General features: G+C 31.1%; 2 protein-coding genes across 2 annotated transcripts in view; both read right to left on the reverse strand.

Moving 5' to 3' along the window:
- Window positions 1-21,099, reverse strand: part of LOC127711278 (toll-like receptor 6) — a 230,850-nt gene that overhangs the window by 167,683 nt on the left and 42,068 nt on the right. The window lies entirely within an intron of this gene.
- On the reverse strand, window positions 2,899-8,019 carry LOC127712831 (toll-like receptor 13). The gene is made up of 3 exons (XM_052219438.1): window positions 7,936-8,019; window positions 7,791-7,838; window positions 2,899-5,244 (listed from the first exon to the last, which is right to left on the reverse strand). Exons 1-3 carry the CDS (start codon window positions 8,017-8,019, stop codon window positions 3,241-3,243), a joined length of 2,136 nt encoding a protein of 711 aa, XP_052075398.1. The 3' UTR covers window positions 2,899-3,240.

Raw genomic sequence — 21,099 nt, forward strand, 5'->3', positions numbered from 1 at the left:
ATAAGTAAAGGGAATGGATGTTCGTAATAATTTTGCGAAATTATATTTTATCTGTTCTATGGATAAACATCACCGGCAGTTTTTATACATGTAAAATATTTGTTATTGTCAAATCACAACCAAACGATAAATCTTTCTTTGGCTTAATTAAAAAAAATGTCACTTATTTTGTATCATTCTCTTCTTTGCTGTTCTTGTTTGTCGGCATTTCGTAACTTAATTAAAGCTGACTCAACTCAGAGTTGATTCCAATTTAATTCGGGTAGGGTCACACTAGATTGAAACTCTAGTAAACTCGACAAACTCTACTAAGCCGAGTTTGACAAATCGATGTAGGTCGAAGTTGACCATAAACTCGGCACTCTCTTACTTATTTTCATCCTAATATTGACAATGGTAAGCTTTGTTACCGTATTCATAACAATTGTTACTTTGTATATATTTGACATGTCTACGCACAGCAGCGGTAAGATTAAACCCAAGGAATTGGGATAATCATTTTGTGTTTGTGTTAAATATATTATATATACATCATTACTAACACAATTCTATATTATTATTTTTGTAATGGTTAGAAAATACATAAAATAACACCATTACAAACTTAAACCTAATTTTATCTTCTATTTCTAGAAATTTACCTGTGACGTCACTTTTTGTGGCGTTGATACATTTGTGTGACGCAAAGTTCATAATTCTTTTGTGATGTAAATGGGAGGTGTCCATTGTTATTCTGTGGTTTACATGTTGTAATGTACTATTATTTATTTATGTATGCCTCTGTCCTGAGTGTTCTTGCGTTTAGTTGTAATGTATTCCTGTCATGTAAAGTTGTCATTTTAGCGGTATTTTTAACATTGCCATAAAAGCGGAAGTTTGGCTAGTCATAAAAACAGGTTCAACCCACTATTTTTTCTACAAATGTCTTGTACCAAGTCAGGAATATGGCAGTTGTTATTAAATAGTCCGTTTCTATGTATGTTGGCGTTTGTTTTTGTAGCAGTTCAGTGTTTATGTTGTTCCGTTGTTTTCCTCTTATAGTTGATGTGTTTCCCTCGGTTTTGGTTTGTGACCCGCATTTGTTTCAGTTAAATCGATTTATGACTATTGAACAACGGTATACTACTGTTGCCTCTATATATACACAAATAAAAGCAGTCAAAAAATTGTGAGCATTTTCACAAACCAGTCCGCTAAAATTTTGCAAAAGCGTCATAAAAGTAATTTGGTGTACTATATGCATTTTTCAAAATTTTAGTACTAATAAGTGAACAGTCTAAGAAAAGCATGACCTTGTGCAATGCCAAAATGTAAGTATCGACACAATGTAAGCCTAAAATGTTCATAACTCTTAAGCCATACATATTTAGTTATGTTTTGAATTATCACGATACAAATCAATGTATGTACCGATGGAGACAATATTCAATAATCTTACTACAGTCTTAGATTGTTAAATAAGTTTATTCAATGAATCAATAAGTTTACATGTTATGAGTCTATATACAACACACCGTAAAATTAGAACGTGATATCGTGTTGTTAAAAAAGATTCTACAGTTACGGTCAAATATTCCGACCAAATACTTGTTTTAGTAACGGTTTTAAACTTCTTGAAGGACTTACGAAATTTGAACATCGTTAAACCACTGTTGTCTCGAATTTAAGTAATTTGTAGTAACAAAATCCCTGACAAGATGATTTACAAGTGAGAGGTATAGCTAGCTATAAAACAAGGATTAATCCACCATTTTCCACATAAGGAAATATATGTACCAAGTCAGGAATATGACAGTTGTTTTCCATTCGTTTGATGTGTTTGATTATTTGATTTTGCCATTTGATAAAGGATTTTCCATTTTGAATTTTTCTTGGAGTTATTTTTGATATTTTACTTTTTACAATTTATTCTTAAGATTACGGCAAGGCAACAAACACGACAATACAGAGACGAGCATAGCAACAAGATGGGGAATATACACATCATGAAAAGGGTCAAAGGAAAACACCAACGTATAAAAAAAGAAGATGAACAATAGGAAACGGAAAATCTTTGAGGAGAGTTTCAGCTTGCAACATAAATATTTAAATATATCAGAAAGGACAATTATTATTATTTGTATTACGTATATTTCTGTTTGATAACATGGTATGTGACAAGTATCGTGTAGAAAGTCGAAAACTCACAACTTTCAACCGAATTGAAAAACCAAAAAAGGCACGTTCTTTAATTGTAGTCAAGAAACTCGACAGAAAGATTAGTTGTAGAACACTTCTAGAAGCCGAGATGAAACTATCGACATTTTACGTTTTTGTGTGTGTGTGTGTGTGTGTAGTTTAGGTTGCTAAAACATAGTAGGAACCTTCAAATGTTAAAAAAAACTTAAACTAAGATGTGGAAATGATATAACTGTCAGATTTTTTACTCTAAGTGGAACAAACGACATTAAAGTGGAAGAATATATGGTTTCATTCTTTTAAACTTCCATTTACTATTTACCTCATTTCATCATCACATTGTTTGCTGCTTTGTCGAAAATGATGTACTAAAATGGTGGTTAGGCGCACAGTTCCATCAGACAATGTTCATACAGTTATATATTTATATACTTGTATATTCCATTGTTGATTTTTCAAATCAACTGAAAATAACATGTAACCCAATTTTGATTGCAGGTAGTGACTAATAATAAAATTGAAAGGACTATTGATCAACACTAAAAATGATAACAAAGTCACAGTCACAGTCGTAGCATTTAACTTGTAAGTTTATGCTTTAACTGATACATAATCACTGATGTAAATAAATAATAACATAATGTAAACTATTGAACCTAAGATGTCTTTATCAAGATAAAGAAATGATAATACATGAATTGATATAAATCCTCTAAACTAATAGATTAAAATGTATCTATCTACATGTGTCATCTGAAATTATATGTATAGACTATTAACAATACTACGAATAAAAAACCTTTTGAATTCTGGTAAAAACTGACCAACTGATCTTTGATTTGTCCTATTGTTTCTCAATTAAAAAAAAATCACTGATCTCAAAAAAGTTATATTTTCAAAAATGTTCCTTCATATAACGGTGTGTGTTCTGGCAGAAAACAGCACTTTCATTTTGTAAATGATATAAAAGAACATCCTTGCGTGTTTCACTCGCAATGCTAGGAAGAGTACTGACACAATTAATTCAAAATAAGGTTTATTCAGGATTTTATATCGACAATTCTATGTTTGGTTTCGAAGTAATTTTGTTAAGTTCAACCAGAACTGTCCCTCGTCATATTCTTTTTTTGGAAATTTACTAAGTGATGCTGAATTAACAAAAGCACGCAAACTTGCTGATATATTTTCTTCAGACACATCCTCTACCATAAGACTTATTAATGCGTCAGATTCCATGTTAAGACATTTTTCCTGCGCTATTCTTGATTCAAACAGACACCAGTCGCTTTTTACCATTTCATGAGATATAACGAGAATTATTCTCCTGCTTGCGGTCATTTTTTCAATTATGTTCTCGACATACACTTTCCCAACTTCAAAATCTCGATCTCTTATACATAAAGAAATTCCCGACTCATTTTCTATTTTTTCTAAAAGCTTTTTTTGAATCCATTGTAGATCATTGTCACAGTATATTGCGTATGCTTCATATTTATATTCTGTTTCCTCATTTGAAATAAGAGAAAATCCTTTCTTTTTCACACGGTAAAGAAATAACCAATATCGTATATGCCATCGTAATCTGAAGATTAAACTGAAAATGATAACGAACACAATTCCTGATAATGATAGTGATGTGACAATAGCAGTGAATAATTCATTATTTGTAGAACATTCGAAATTTGTTGGTATTGCATCTTTGAGCATTTCACCGTCTTTTTCTGCAGGCGTTTTACAATGGTACGATTCTGGATAATTTTCGAAAATGATTTTTTCCGTTTGTATCCAGTTGTGAAACCATACATTAGAGCATGTACATGCAAAGGGGTTGCTTCCTAATGACAACATTGATAAATGTGTTAATGCATTTCGAGGAAACATTGTTTCGTTTATAGTTGATAAAGCATTTCCGGTCAATATTATCGTTCGGACAGATGATTGGTTTCCGAATACTCTGTGTCCATTCCACGATGAGATTCTGTTGTCTTTAAATGAAACATATGATAAGTTAGGCAATTCTGAAAACAAATTCTCAGGTAGTGTTATCAGTTGACAGTTATCCATATTAAGATGTGATAGAGATCGTAATGACGATAACATTTTCTCTAAAACATGTATAGAGGGGAATTCGTTGCCACTTAAATCAAGATAGTCAATTTTAGGGCTATGTCTGAAAATTTCGGTCTCATTAAAATGGTACATTATGTTATATTTGAAAACAAAATGATTGTAAGCAAACAATAGCCGTTTCAAAGTAATGCTTTGAAATGCTCTATTCTCTATTCTGTTAAATCGGAATCCTAGATTACTCATGTATAGGAATTCAAGCGACGGAAGTTTAAGAAACGTGTAATTCAATACACCTAATATTGGATTCCCATTAAGACGTAAGAAGTTCAGATTCTCTAAACACCAGAACAGGTTATTTATATTAGCAATGGAATTAGCCATCAAATTAAGTTTAACAAGTTTCGGAAAATAACAGGTTGTTTCATTTCCAAAAAAGTCGTTTGTTATTTGTATACGATTATAATGAAGATCTAGTATTTCTAATTTTTGAAAAAAACCTGGTTGGATAATAGATATTATGCCATATCCAATACGCAACTCTTTCAGCTGAACCAAATTTTCGCTGAGAAGTGTCATATTCAAATTTTCGAAATTGTTCTCCAGTATTTCTAGCTTTTCAATGTTAAAGCGTGATAAAGCAATGTATAAATCAGTTGGTTCATTGCTCCATTTCATTCTATTAAGTATAATTTGTTTAAAATCTAAACAATTTATATGTGCTATTGCATCTGCTACAATCGCCGGAGTCAATTTAGGATTTCTACTGAGATCCATTTTAAGGAGGAAGCGAAAATTACTGAAGGCATCATCTGTGATATGTGTTATGCCGTTCTGTCCCAGAGAAATATACACAAGTTTCAATCCTTCCAAATTTCGAAATGTTGAAGCGTTAATTATTTCTAATAGATTTCCAGAAAAGTAAAGTTTTGTTATATAACTCGGAAACACAGGGACGAACCGTAACAAGGCACCTCGACATGACGCAGATCCACCTTTCTTCGAGCATGTACATGACTTGGGACAACTACTGGTTCGTGCAACAAAAACAAAGACTGGCAGGACAAGAAGTAAAATAATTGAAGAAGAACTTTTTAGCATTTTCCTGAAAAAAAAATTAGACAAAATGTGTAGTTTTATGTAATTTGTTTAATCAACATCATAAAATCTCCAAGTGAAATCATTATATATTGTGCATTTTTAAGACAAGAGTAATTTAGTAATTCGAAGTCTTTGTAAATGGCACGAAAAAAAATGTTTATAGCTTGATTTCTACTGGAAAACAAGAACTCAAAGGTTGAGATAAGTAATTTTGTTTGACAATAGTTCTCCTATTCTAATCCGAAGGTAAGAGGGGCGTCGCAAACTGTTTGACTACCAAGATAATAGTTAAAGACAAAGCAAGAATTAAACTATCCATTAACAAATCAATTATGCCAATATGAAGATTAAAGAAGTGTTGCACACAGTCTGACTGCCAAAAATCCTGGTTTTATATATGGAGATTCAATAAAGTAAACAATTAAACTCATTTGTATTTTTTAGAATTCATCATAAAAAATTAGAAAAACGTCCTTTTGAACAGTGGTTGTATTTTATGAATAATACCACAACTGTCGGGAAATTTAACTCTGTAGTTTACATTTTACTGTATCTCTTATTATATTCAAAATGTACGATACTATATCTTTTATGTCGTTATCTACATAATGATGCATGCCATAGATTTTTTTGGGTATTAGATTATATTCACTTTTTCATTATGTATGACATTATAATTCTGATACAAAATGTATATGGTGGTTTCACTTAAGTTGTCATAATTTGTTTTAAAGTGAAAAACTCCGGTTAATCCATCTAGGGGGGGGGGGGAATAACTTTTCCGACCAATATGATTATCCTTTATAAATTCTTATTATCGCTTAAAATAATGACGAATAACTAGTGTTAGCGTGAAAACTAGTAATTAAGACCTCGGTAAAAGTCGATGTCACTACGAAATGTAAGTTGTTATGTCCGCATATTAATTTGGGAAAGGCAAAAATTACTTATCTTAGTCTTGAAAACCCCGTCAAATATCATATCATCGTAAATTGTTCTGCAATTAATTTTTCTGTGTTTTAATTTGTTGTGTCTGTCCCAAGTCAGGAGCCTGTAGTTCAGTGGTTGTTGGTTCATGTCTGTCATTTTTGTTTGTTCGTAAAATGTTTTGTTATAATTTACTTTTCTCAATTGAATTGTTTCATATTTTTCATGTCAGGGCCTTTTATAGCTGGCTATACGTTATGGGTTTTTCTCATTGTTGACGGCCGTATGATTGCCTATAATTGCTTACATCTACTTCATTTGAACTTTGGTGGATAGTTGTCTCATTAGCAATCATACCACATCTCCTTATTTTATATTATTTATATAAAAATAAAAAGATTTGGTTTGATTACCAAAGGAGACAACTTTCCACCTAAGGCCAAATGACGTAGAAGTTAGCCACTTTAGGTCACCGTTCGCTAGTTCCCTTTCCACAACTAAAGCCTTTAGACTAACTCTTGTAATACAACACATGACAAATTTTAATTAATATTTTTGGATTGTACAAATCTATTTGGATGTTTTAGATGATATAAGTGCTGTTGATGGTTGACAGTTAAGATTTTTTGAATCTCTACACTACACTTCCACTCACTTTCATCAAAGCAGAAGATTACTCATTTTACTGAATGGTCCGTTGAGTGCAAATATATTGCTGCGACTCATAAAAAGCCTTCTTATGTTATAAAAAAAATTGGTTAATATGGTAGATTGGTTTTCATATTTTTGTTAAGTCGTGGCCTTTTATAGTTTAATATACAGTACGGGTTTTGCCCCTTGTTGAGAACCATACAACTGTCCTATAAAATATCCTCGGCCTTTGGTCTCAGGTGAATAGTTGTCGCATTGACATACACGCCACATCTCCTCATATTTACACAACAATCAATCAAGATTGATGGCGTTGTCAGTTTGTCCTCGGGACTTATGAGTTTGAATAGCCCTTTGGTGAACAAGAAAATATAAACATATTGGGTACAATTTATGACAGAAAATATGCTAAAAGGTAAACATATGTCTCATCTAAAAAAAAATGAAATATAACACTAGAAATTATTGTATACTTACAACCTCTTTCCTCTTCTAGCGTAAAGGTTATGAAAACTTGAGTGTGGAAATATTTAAACCATAAATGTGTATTTTCTAATGATAAAATAGCTATAATTATATATAAGTATACGTTCATATGTCACCACCAACCCTTATCGTACTTCCTATTTCACTTGATGAACGATTTTAAGAAAGATATTTGTCTTTATTTGGAATTATATTCCGTGTTTATTACGGAAATATTAAAATATTCGAAACGTATTTCATAAGCGTAGATATAGTTATTTTTTTTAGATATGATCTTATACGGATAAAGTCACAATCTTGAATGCGTTGATTTAAAAAGAAGTAGAGAACATACATATTTAAATTATTAGTTTATGTCTACCAAGGCATAAGAAAAAAACTGTTGAGGGAATTGAAATCGTCATTTTATAACTTAGTATTGTATTTAACTGTCCTTGGTTCGACCTGTTGTTTTTCTTTTCGCTTCTTGACTTTTGTCCATGATTTTGTCTTTCCTTTTCTTTTTGTATATGCTATTTGATTTACCCTTTGTGTTTGGTACTCTAGACGAGTCATATCCTTCGTAGTGCTAGCTCTGTAAAGTCGAATATATCCTAGTTTCTGACACATCAAATTTTAATATCATCAAACCATTGATTCATTACCTCTTTATTGTGTAAGTAAACAATTTGATGTTTGTTGTACTTTACAGAAACTAGGAAAAATTTCCCGTTTAAAAAAGGTGTTAAGCTATTGTTTAACAGATAAATAAAATTAAACAGTTGTGAAGCTTAATCCCGAAGGTATATCTTTTAAAAAAATCGTATTCCAACTCTATGAGAACATTTCCTTTTCTACATCATCATACGTACATCAACAATATATTTGATTCTTCCGTGTTTTTATCATATAGTTATTACTAAAGAAAGAAATTGTCACTTTTTATGTTAATTTAAAGGACAACATCCACCTTTTTGTAAAGCATTATACTTATGGAACAAAATTTAAATGGATTGAATTAACTTTTGATGTATGTGTCAGATCAAAACACCAGCTATATCTAACTTTGGGGAAAACATAAGATTTTTGTCATTTTGAAACGCAGACATTTATTCTTCATAAAGGGGTTTGCTTAAAAGTATGGTAAATAGCTTAACTAAGTGCAATTTGAATAAATAATATTTGATAAAAACTATGTAACTGCGACATGTTAATTATAAAGTGTGGATTTTGCTTGGACATCCAAATGTTTTTACATGTTTTGTCGTCAACAATTTAGATATGTATTGGTAGAGTGTAAAATGTATGGCGTATTCTAAGGATCTAAAAAAAATTACACCATGACCGAAAGCAAAAGTTGAACAATTGGCAACAAGTATCAAATAGCCTATGTGAGAGTTAAAAAAAAATTATCTTTTAATGAAGTCCTTTTTTTCCTTCTGATGTGTACAACCAAGGCAAACATTAATATGTTTCACAACTCAGAAGAAATCGTCTTTTTTATATCCAAACGAAAGTGAATAAATTTCATATTTTTATCTATTTTCCTCAGAAATTTTTTTAATTGTATAATAAATTGAAAGCCATCATATGTCTTTGTGAATGAACCATTATCACTTCAGACAGTATGAAATATTTGACTTGGAACCTATGAATGTTTGACAACTGTAATCATACGTATTATTAGGCGTGTTACGAAAAGGTATATACTCGACGCTGAGGTTGACAAATTAAACTTTAAATACAGGGACTGCGTCAATTCATTGATTATCGATTGAAACCTGTAATATTTAAATCATATAATATGCATGATGCTAAACACGTCTTGCTTCAATTAAAATATATTATTTTAGAACCTCTCAGTGTAACGTAGAATTTGATAATCGTTTTCTGATTTCATTGCCTGTGATTATAGGACGGGAAAGGTTATACGTATGTGTAAGGAGAGTAGGGGTAAAGTAAATACAAGTATGCACTTCTACATTCATATTTTTTTTGGAATTACAAATTTGCATAGTAAACCAGTTTGTAAAAAAAACGTATTACAGTGGAATTTTTTTTTTAATTTTTTTTTTATTCTGCTCATGGTTGAGTTCTAATTGATGACGCGTTTAGGCACTTTGCAGGAATATGTGAAGGATTGGGTGTAACATTTTACATAAAAACCTTATAATGAAAATTACAATTTAAACTTGTTTTTAAAGACGCAGTTATAAGAAAATAAACAAAGAACATAAATGCCTTTAAAAAATGACTTTTCGGATTGTTTAAAAGACTAGTTTAATGGGTAAGACTATTTGAGATTAACTCATAAATTACAATGCAAAAAGTTTTGAATCTTTGCATGATTATGTATAGGATGTCTTTTCCAAGGATTTTCTTATTTTAGAGGGTATCGAAAATGACAGGGTATGGCCTCTTGGACTTTTTGTACGTTCACGTAAGGGCTCATGATGGTTTAGCCGGGTCAAACGGTAAGAGGAAAAGGCAAAAAAAAACGAAGCGTATGTCAATAAGATGGGAAATTGACACACAACTAAAAAAAAAACAATGGACAACTCAAAACTGAACCAATAGGCAAACGAGAAGTACGAACCTCGTCAAAACTGCAGCAGACATTCTCATATCTTCTCTGATTCATCAATAAAACATGTTTCAAGTTGAAACTGGATAAAAAGATGTGTATAGTAGATTCTTTTTAAAAAAAATTCTGGGTTGGATGAAAAATGAGGATTCTACCAGAGATCAAATTTACATGTAATCGATTCTGTCTTTTTTACCAAAAAAAATGCAGTGAAAGGAAACACACATTGCAAGTCTGATAAGGGCTTGTGAGATCGTAGAAGTGTCATCTTGGTCATATATACAATTTTGCCAAAACTAACGGAGTTTCAAATTCCGAAAAATCTGCAAAATTTATCCAAAATAATCTGTCTATCCAACGCAGCTCTTAAAGAAACAAAAAATATACACTTAAATTGTCAGTTTGAAGTATAAATACATTAACAAGATAGCAGTTACATGCTTACTACGTTTGCCATTTTCCAAAGAACTGTTTACTATTCAGAGCAATGACGAGTGTTCATAGAGTACCCTTTATAAGAAGGTTTCAAGATGAAAATTATAGTTTGCATAAAAAAGAATATGGTGTGATGTAAAAAGTTGATTCGGAAACAAATTGTTCAGTTATAAAAGTAACATGTAGCTAATGATCATTGAATGCCTTAGAAGAACTATATCATATTGACATTAAAAAAGGGCTAAGGACGGGTGTGGTATAAAACGTGCTTTGTTTCTTTAGGCACTCGATATATATGATAGAGAGAAAATATAAACACTGAATTTATTGTATATCAATTTTGTTCTAGTCTAATGATAGCGTCATATATCCATATCAAACAAAGTTTACGATTGGAATATATGAATTGTTATGTCTGTCTATCTGTCCGTTTGGGTCTGAGTTGATATGAATGCTATGTTTAATGATTGTAAAAAATATTCCAATAAAATTTGTATATGAGTCTTCAGTTTAAACACGTTTTCTAGCTAGGAATGCAATTGCTTAATATGTAAAAGTTTAATTTAAATGTGATATTACGTATACATGGGTAATACAAAATCAGTTTATCACATTCATTATTAAACGGAGAAGTTCCTCCATGGTGGTTAGTGGGGCTCGTATTGTTCAGTCTTTAGTTTTCTGTGTGGTGTTTTGTGGACTTGTTGTTAATTTTTGGTCTATTTCGATCTTTATCACGGTGTTATAGGTTTTATTCGACTTTTTGTGTTTCGGATGTCATTTGGTATATTCCGCTTCTTCTTCTTTTTTTTTAAAAATCTGTTTCACTTAGAAGATAACGTTGTCTGTCATTTGCATTAGTATCACTGATGACTTGTTAATAGCCCTTCTCTTCCATGTCAATTTGGTAAATGTTTTTAATAGTTAAACAGATAGGTTTATAATTTGCTAGATATATTATGAATCGCAACTTCTTAGAATGAAATACGAATAGTCAGGTCACAGAAATATCATTCACATAATGCAAGCTGTGCATGAACGATTTTGTGTCATAGATGAATACCCCATTTTTGGTTTGGTAAGCCTTTCAACGTTTGTATAAGATTTTGGATTTTAAAATTTTTTGGCATCAAGATCACTGAATATGCATGAAATATTTGCCGCTGGGTGTTTAGCAAACACCAATCAATCGCAAAACTTAAATGACAAAAACGTGTACTCACATTTTGGCGAAAAATATGCCCACTCCAACACTTGAAAATTAAAATCCGTATATATGTTTTTTGCAGTTCAAGAATTTAAACGACTATTGATAATTTCATTGTTCGAAACCGAAAAACAACTCGGTGGTCACAAAGCAGCGTCCGCGCCTTGAGTGCGAGAGGTCGTCTGTTTGATTCACGGCCGGGTTAAACCAAATTTAACCGGATTCAACAAGGCTGTTTTAATACTCATCATCTCGTTTTCATTTCCTTCAGTGTTGATAACAAAGTACATGGAAAAGAATGTAATGAATAATTTTGGTTCGAAATGCACAAACATTTGAAAAACCTAGCATAAAAACACATCTTCAAGTAAAGGCTACTTAATATTGCTCACAGGTTGTGTTGGTCTGATTTTCTCTTAAGGAATTTTGAAACTTGTATTATCAGGTGTGCCAGAATCCCTGACCAGGCATGATAAGCATATCATTTTTTCTTGTAAGCATTTTGTATAAAACTGCAATTCTTGAACATATGTCTTATACATCCTCGGCTTTCAAATATTCGCCTTTAAGTGTTCTTGATGTAGGTGGGTCCGGAAAAGCGCTTCGGACGCATGAAATTATTTAACATGTTGTTCTGATTATTTTTTTAACGACCCGTTGACCTCCAGCAATGATCTGACATTCTTCAGTTTTGAGATTGAAATTGACTCCAAGGCAATCATTTATAAATAAATATTCAGATGCACAAGGGGTCATTCTGTTGCGTTTCGTTATGGTAGATAGTAAGGTCATATAACCATACGTTCCTGGTTCACCACAGTAAAAGCCATTACATTTAGCTGAAAAGACAAGTCGGCTAATTTATTAGGAACTTTTCAAGTTTATGTTCTTTTTGAACATATATATTATATATTTATGGTGAGTGTTTTAAACGTCTAGGTAAAAGACAATTGTCATTCTAAAAAGGTATCAGCTAAAGGTCTGAAAAAACAGAGTCTTGAGGGTTTTCGTAAGAGGGAACGCCATCAATTTTAGTTTCGATAGGAAAAAGCAGTGGTAAATAAATATTAACACATAAGTAAATAAACTCACCGCAGCTACCAGGCAATAAACACAGTGTTTTTTACTACTAGTATACCATCCTTTGTGGTATGAACACAGTAAAGAAAGTATAACAAAAAGACCGAACTCCTAGGCAAATTCAAAAAGGGGAAGACCATACAAACTGACAAAACCAAACGCTATCAATCAACGGAATAAGTGAAAAACAACTCCCATATTCCTGACTTGGTACAAGCATTTTCCGAAGAAAATGGTGCGTTAAACCTGGCTTTACAGCTAGCTAAGCCTCCCACTTGTATAACAGTTGTTTATAGTTCCGTTATATTTTCAAAATTGGGTGAGCAACACAAACAGACATAATAGGGTAATGTGACAATAATTTGGATCCAGCAGCCAAAACGGTGTAAACATACATTACACACATACAACACAACTGACTAAAAATAATCATTATCTATACAAAAATCTAGTGAATCTATATTGAATGTCTATGCTACATTTGATATGCTTAATAATAAGCTTGATGTCAAAAGGTAATATTTGCTTCCAGTCATTCGATTTTTTAATACCTTCTGAACTTGATTTGTACCTACAATCAGGTTTGACGAACAAGACCGCAGTCATTTGGTGTAACTCATTTATAAAAAAAGAAATGGAATATGGTCTTTTATACTTACGAGTAGCAACCTATCATTTGATAAGTATAAAGATATATATAACATATAATTTCTACCGATACAAAATGTACTTCAAACGTGAAACATAAAATAATGTATGTGTCTTCATGTCCATTAGCTACGATTTAGATAAAAGATTAAAATAGATTTTTTTTTTGTTTCAAATATTTATAACAGCGGAATTTTAATGAGAAAAACTTTTAACTATTAGCAGATAGTTTTGTTCAACTTTGTCAAAATATGCTCAAATACTTCGCTGGTTTATTATTGGCTTGCAAATCAATCATGAAACCTCATTTGTATCCATATCCATGCGACTTTCAATATCATCCTTGGCCAGATGTGATTTACTCGTGTGCTAAGCATGTTCAATTATTAAAATTAAAGAATGTCAACATTAAAAATTAAACAAAGGAGCCATCGGAAAGAACCATTTCGTTGACTGATTCGACACACAACATAATCATTCTAATACAGGTAAAATAATCATTTACAGACTTTTTTTCAAAAATCATAACATAAAATCAAACAGACCTAGAAAAATCTTCATTATATGATTGCACGTGCTTGTCTCTGTATCTTTATTGCTTCGCATCACGGTAGTTAGTTTCATACTATATTGACGCCATCTTAAAATTTTTACGTTACACATGTAGGTTCTCATTGGTTACCTGATGATGAGGGAAAGATTCTATTGGCTAGAAAGAGATATAGAATTGGGAACATGTTTTGGACAGGACAAGGTATTAAATACGGAAAACATGGGTATTCGACTTGTTAAAGATCCGATCCGATACCCGATCAATGAATAATTTTGCTTTTACTGGTTTAGCTTGCTTATGCAACGTCGAGTCAAATTAAGATTGATAAATAGGAGGAAGGGCAAATATGAACAAGTTTCTGAGTGATCATCTGACTATATATATGCACATACAACAACACTAAAAAAAAATTATTACTGCCAATGATCTTCACAAATTTTGTCAGAATGCATGTATTCAATATTATAAAACCAAATTATATATAAAAAAAAAACAGCTACGCAAACAGCACATGATACCCCGAATTGTGGAATTGAATTGTCGTGAGAATGATCGAATATTAAGGAAGCATCTAATAACAAGTTAGTAAAATCTGGGACTATTAAATGTCACTATATTATGTCCCAGGTAAAATGGCTGTGTAGGAAAACATGCATGAAATATATCCATATGAAAATAAATCTTGCATATAAAGATTCCAAAGCGAGTCTAGATTCACCAATACCAAAAAAGGTGTAATATATGTTAAATTGTCCAAGCACACTATATCTAAAGCATGACATATAGACTTTTACCTTTCATTAATTTCCTATAATTGTGGAATGACAAATCATAGATTTTCAAAATCAAACGGTATCTCTAGAATGACGCCACCAAAGAATTTTACAATTAAGAGGAAGTTTCCTTCTATCAATCGTGATGTTTCGTTTACATTTTGTGGGAATTGGTTAAGGCAAATTTGAGTTATTGTGGGAAGTGTTCATGGACAAACTAAAGTCCCCATCTAAGACGGGCTTATAATACCATACTTATTGGTATCTGCACAAAGGAGATAAATAACACCTTTCCCATACTTAAACAATCACATTGACCACATTTTAATACTTAAAAGTATGATACAGCGAAGCACTCCAAAGCTTTTTAGAAAGCTCAAACTTGTTTATATTTATATTGAGTCATATGATCATCGGCATTCTTCGGAGGTTAACTAGATGGTGTCTTGTCTCAAATACACACGAAATGCTGATACACAATAACGAATATCATGGGTTGTTCAGTTTTTCCATTTTACTTATTGTAATTTGGATATACGTTTTTGTATGATATAAATGAAATAGGAGATTTTGCGTCAATCGGTGAATATGAATTTGACAGCTCACGCTCCTTCAAGCATGTCTTGGTATGCTGAATTCTTTTCATTCTGTCTTTCTTTTTCTTCTTCTAATTAATCAGTGTGGTTATAATACATACACTGACACCAATATGTATCATAACTCTTACACCATTTTATCATAATGTATTGTGAACCTACTATCTCAAATCAAAATTTTATCACTAATTATCACAAACAAAAATGCTTCACAATCCACATTAATGTGTTAGTATACAGTTATTTCCTTTTGTATTGTTTTTTTAATCTAATCACAAAAATAGAAGAAAAAAGTATAATAACAAAAATACCGAACTCCAAGGAAAATTCAAAACGAAAACCCTTTATCAAATGACAAAACCAAAAGCTCAAAGACATCAAACGAATGGACAACAACTGTCATGTTTCTGACTTGGTACACGCAAAAACGTCTATTGAACAGAAGTTCTATATTCTTTTTAAAATTATGAATAAAACCACAACTGTTGTGAAATGTAACTATGAAGCTAACTTTATCTTTTAGTATATTTTAAATGTACGATACCATTTTTTTTGTCGCCATCTACATATTAATATTACATGTCAAAGATTTTCGGATATAAGTTTATATTCATTTTTCTTTATGTTCTTGTTGCAAAACTGAGAATACTCCCCTCCATTGGTATAATAACATGATAGCATTAAACATGTAGAGTATTTTAAATCATACAAAATGTATATGGTGGTTTTAAATAACTTGTTTGTAAGGGTAAAACTCGGGTTAATTAGTTTAGGGGGACAATATTTTTTTCAGACAAAGATGACAATTTTCTATAAATTTTTATTATTGCTTTGAATAATGATGAATAGCTAGTGTTAGCATGAATAATAAAGATAACGGTAAAAGTCGATGTCACTGCGACATTTTAATTTAGTATTTGCATATTAATTCGGTTTATGACTTCCGATAGACAGAAATGACTATCTTAGTCTCAAGTTGAAAACCCCGTCAAATATTGTTTTATCGTAAAGTGATCTGCATCTATTTTTTTCTGTGATTTTAATATGTTTAATTATATGAAAATAAAAAAATTGTGGTTAAATAGCCAATGAGACAACTTTCCACCAGAGGCCAAATGACGTAAAGGTAATCCATTACAGGTCACTGAACGCCAATTCCCTTTGGAAAGTTTTAAATAAATTTAATGCTTTTGATGTTCCTTTCAATTCGTTTGACAGTTATTTCGACTCTTTACACTATACTTCCAAATAATCATGCCACAACAGACGATTACTCATACGGTCGGTCTTTCATTTGATCAATCCTGACACCCCTCGGTGTGTTAAGCGACAAGAAAAACCTTAAAATATGCATTATCTATAACATAATATAAAATGTATGAAAGAAAACATGCTAAAAAGTAATCATTTCGCTAATCTAAAAAATTTGCAAATATAGCACTAGAAATTATTTTATACTTACAAACACTTTCCTCTTCTAGCTTGAAATTTATGAATACCTGAGTGTGAAAATATTTAAACCATTTTAATGTGTATTTTCTCATGAGAAAAATAGCTACTATAGATAATTATATGTTCATATGTCACCTTCAACACTTGTACTTCCTATTTCAATTCATGTACTATTTTGGAATAGAGTAGGCCTAAATTTGTAATTATATTGCTCATTTATTAAGGAAATATTAAAATATTCGAATCATACTGTCTTGGGTCAAAAGTGTTTCACCTATCGGAAATTCCCCATTTATTTCATATTGAAACACTTTTTATAAAACATTGTCAAAAACTAATTTGAAGTCCGATTTTCATGAAGTTTTTGAAATATTTTGGTATCTATGATGTGTTTATTTACAACCACTGGGTCGATGCCACTTCTAGTTTAGTTTTTCACCAGCCCAGAAGTCAGCACTTCTGTGTTGATATGAACACTACAAACCATTGAAAGTCTGAAATGGCCTATATTTGTACTCGACTGTACTGATTTTTACTCGACCAGTCTGTATTGGTCTGAAATTTACTTGATTATACTCGACTGTAGTCTGAACCATACTTAACAGTCTGAACTTGTACTCGACCACACTCGACCAGTACTTAACCATTTTATTTGCGTCTGAGCCATGCTCGACCTAGTCTGAACAATGCTCGACCTAGTCTGAACCATACTCGACATAGTCTGAACCATACTCGACCTAGTCTGAACCATACTTGACCAAGTCTTAACCAATCTAGACATATTTTTGTGTATCTATCTATTGTATTTTATCAATTTAGGAACTGTTTTTTTACAGCTATTTCCCCTGGCTAGAAATTTGAACAACAATTTGAAATTTAAAATGTATTCAATATGGCATTGAAACCAAAATTTCACAATAAACATAATATAAATTCAACACCATATTCATCAACACTTACACATATATATATATATCAGCTTTAAAATAAAAATAAAACAAGCTGATCCAATAATCTCAAAACTGAATTGTAACTAGTATTTTCAATGTTATTCAAACATTTTTGAATGTTTCAGATATATTTTATGGTTACCATGGTTACTGGACAATTTTCACCATTTACTTAAGCCTTGTTTAGATTTATGGTGTCAGTTGAGTTTAGTTAATAATGCAATGAACATTTTTTTTTATTAAAATATATTTAGAATAGTATATAAAGCAAATTAATAAATTTAAAAGATTACACCTTTGTTTTGTAAAACCAAGAATTTAATATAATCATGATAATAGAACTTCCGTAGCAATCCTTGATAACCATTTAAAAAAGGAAATGTGTTCCAAAGTTGCAGAAAAAAATTATTTCAATTAAATTTAAATAACTTTTGTCAAAATTAAAGACATGGCATACAAGAAGAACTTTAATAAGGTTTAATTACCTCAGTACATGTGTGTTTTACAGGTAAAAAAAAAGCCCTATTTTTCTTAAACTCGTGTATTACTTATCTAGTGAATTCAAAAGGCCTTGCGATTTAAGTTTTACAGGATGTTGCAATTTTTACTGAATGTTAATTAGAAGTTAATTCTCTCTGACCAGGTGTGATCATTTTAATGAGTTTGCCCCAAGCAGGAGGTATTACTTTATACTTTACCAGTATTCAGAATTTTTTTTTTATTTATTTCTTTAACTTTTTTATCCCTTTTTGATATATATTATATATAATATATCCCAAATTATAATAAGAATAGATATATTTCTAATATAAGGTTAAACAATTTCAGTGATTTTTTGGCTGTTGTTAACTCATTAAAAAGATAATTATATAACTATTGTATGTAACCATAAAACCTATGTAGTTTTTCTTTAGAAATTAAGGAAAATTAAGTTTTAAAAAAACACATGCCAACCAAGAAGCACCTTAATAAGGTTTTTTATTACCCTCAGTAAAGGTGTGGTTTTAAGTTAAAAATCTTTTTTTTAACAAAACAAAAAAACTTAAAATTAATATAATTAAATTATTATATAAGATAATTTGATTTAACTATCTCTATTTGATAAATCTGAGAATCATGTAAGGATGTTAAAATATGTTTTTATATATATCTTTATTTTATTGTGGCTGTTATCATGTCAGAAAAAAATAAATTAATTTTAACAGCTAAAATTAAAAAAAAGTAGAGGTTATTTGGTCAAGTATGGTTCAGACTGGTCGAGTATTGTTCAGACCTTCGGTCGAGTATGGTTTAGACTGCAAAAATAGGTCGAGTACAGGTCGAGAATGGGTTAAGACTGTTTCAGACTGGTCGAGTAATAGTTCAGACTATTTTCAATGGCAAAGATAAGGGTCAAGTACAAATCAGTACGGTCGAGTATGGTTAAGACTGGGGTCGGGTAATGTCGAGTAAAATTCAGACCAATTCAGACTGGTCGAGTAAAAATCAGTACAGTCGAGTACAGATATAGGCCATTTCAGACTTTTACTAATTTGTAGTGGAATTATCATTGATATGGTCAAACTATAAATTAACTGTTTACAAAAATTACCTCAGCTGTATTTCGGGTCCTCAATGTTCTTCAACTTCGTACTTTATTTGGCTTATTTTTAATCGAGCGTCACTCATGAGTCTTTTGTAGACGAAACGAGCGTCTGGCGTACAAAATTTCAATCCTGGTATCTATGATGAGTATTTATGACATATTATTTATTTCTGAGAAATCATTATTTGAATACAAATATTGAAATTAAGTGTATTTTATTCCTTTAAAGCCATATGAATTGTTCGTGCAGAAATTCATACATATACAGTAGTTCGACTACTTAGACCACTCGGCCACCGTGGCCCCTCTGTAGTAACCACTAATTGATTATTGAAAACAGACCCTTTCGCTCCTTCTGAGTCCTTATTCAAACACTTAAACTGAATGGCAGTTGAACAGAGAATAAAATATCACAAGTTTGTGACATTTAAGTGCATCAAAAATGGTGCCCCATCATATCTTACTAGCAAGTTTCATTATTTTAAACCAAAAATAGAATTGTTCAAGAAATATTTTATGTATTATGGACCATTCTTGTGGAACAATTTGCCAATATCGTTACAAAATATTACAAATGTTAGTTCTTTCAAATACAAAATAACGATCATTTATTGAAAATCAACCAGTTGAAAAAATATTCAATATTAAAAATTTCATCATTTAATGCAGTTTTACTGAACATTACCATTATACTTGACTTTTAGACTAAACATATGCCATGTATATGTTTGCATATTTGTTTATGCTTTTTTTATGATGAGGGCCTCAGGGAAGATTAGTTATATAGCAAACTGTGTAACCCTCTTAAAATAAAGTATAGTTCTTGTTGTTGTTGTTGTAGTCAATAAAAATATTCATTTATTGTAGAGTAGAAATATCTTTAGAAGAGTTTTTATTAGAATTGTGTTTTACTGTCTATATTTCGAACTGTTGTTTACCTTTTCGCTCCTTGACTTTCAGCTATGATTTTCTTTTCATATTTGATTTCCCATTTGTTTTTTGTACTCTTGACGAGTCAATATCCTTCGTAGTGCTAGCTCTTAGATTTCATATCATCAAACCATTGATACATTTCATCTTTATTGTGTAAGTAAACACTATTTTTTAAGCTATCATTTAAAAGACATAAATAAAATCAAACAGTTGTGAAGCTAATCCCGAAGGTGTATCTTTTTATTTAATCATTATTGTATGAGAGCATTTCCTTTTCTCCATCTTCATAAGTATATCAACCCTATATTTTTGAAATACTAAGGACTTTTTACACAGGAACAGATTACCTTAGCTGGATTTGGCAAAACTTTCAAAAGTTGGTTCCTCAATTCTATTCAACTACGTACTTTATTTGGCATTTTCAACTTTTTTGATTCGGGCGTCACTGATGAATTTTTTATAGACGAAACGCGCGTCTGGCGTACAAAATTTCAAACCTGATATCTATGATGAGTTTATTTGATTCTTTCGTGTTTTTATCATATAGTTATTACAAAAGAAAGAAATCGTCACTTTTTAAGTACATCTAAATGAAAACATCCCCTTTGTAAAGCACTATAATTATGGGGAAAACTTTAAATGGTTTGAATTATATATAAATGGTGTCAGCGGAAAACACAATTTAAATCTAACTTTTGAGAAAACACAAAACAATTGTCATTTTCTGACACAGAAATTTCTTCTTTCTAGGCCGAGTTGGACGAATCGATGTAGGTCGAAGTTGACCATAAACTCGGCACTCTCTTACTTGTTTTCATCCTAATATTGACAATGGTAAGCTTTGTTACCGTATACATAATAATTGTTACTTTGTATATATTTGATATGTCTACGCACAGCAGCGGTAAGATTAA

The sequence above is a fragment of the Mytilus californianus genome, unplaced genomic scaffold (genome assembly GCF_021869535.1).
Source record: "Mytilus californianus isolate M0D057914Y unplaced genomic scaffold, xbMytCali1.0.p SCAF_8, whole genome shotgun sequence".
Lineage (NCBI taxonomy): Eukaryota > Metazoa > Mollusca > Bivalvia > Mytilida > Mytilidae > Mytilus > Mytilus californianus.

Bases quoted from the DNA above. Each gene is read 5' to 3' on its own strand.
- LOC127712831 (XM_052219438.1), bottom strand. From the start codon at position 8,019: ATGTGTCAGAAACTAGGATATATTCGACTTTACAGAGCTAGCACTACG. The intron at 7,839-7,935 runs GTAAATCAAATA...AACCAAGGACAG, and splicing joins TAGAGTACCAAACACAAAGG to TTAAATACAATACTAAGTTA. The intron at 5,245-7,790 runs GTTTTTTTCTTA...ACATGCTCGAAG, and splicing joins CGATTTCAATTCCCTCAACA to AAAGGTGGATCTGCGTCATG.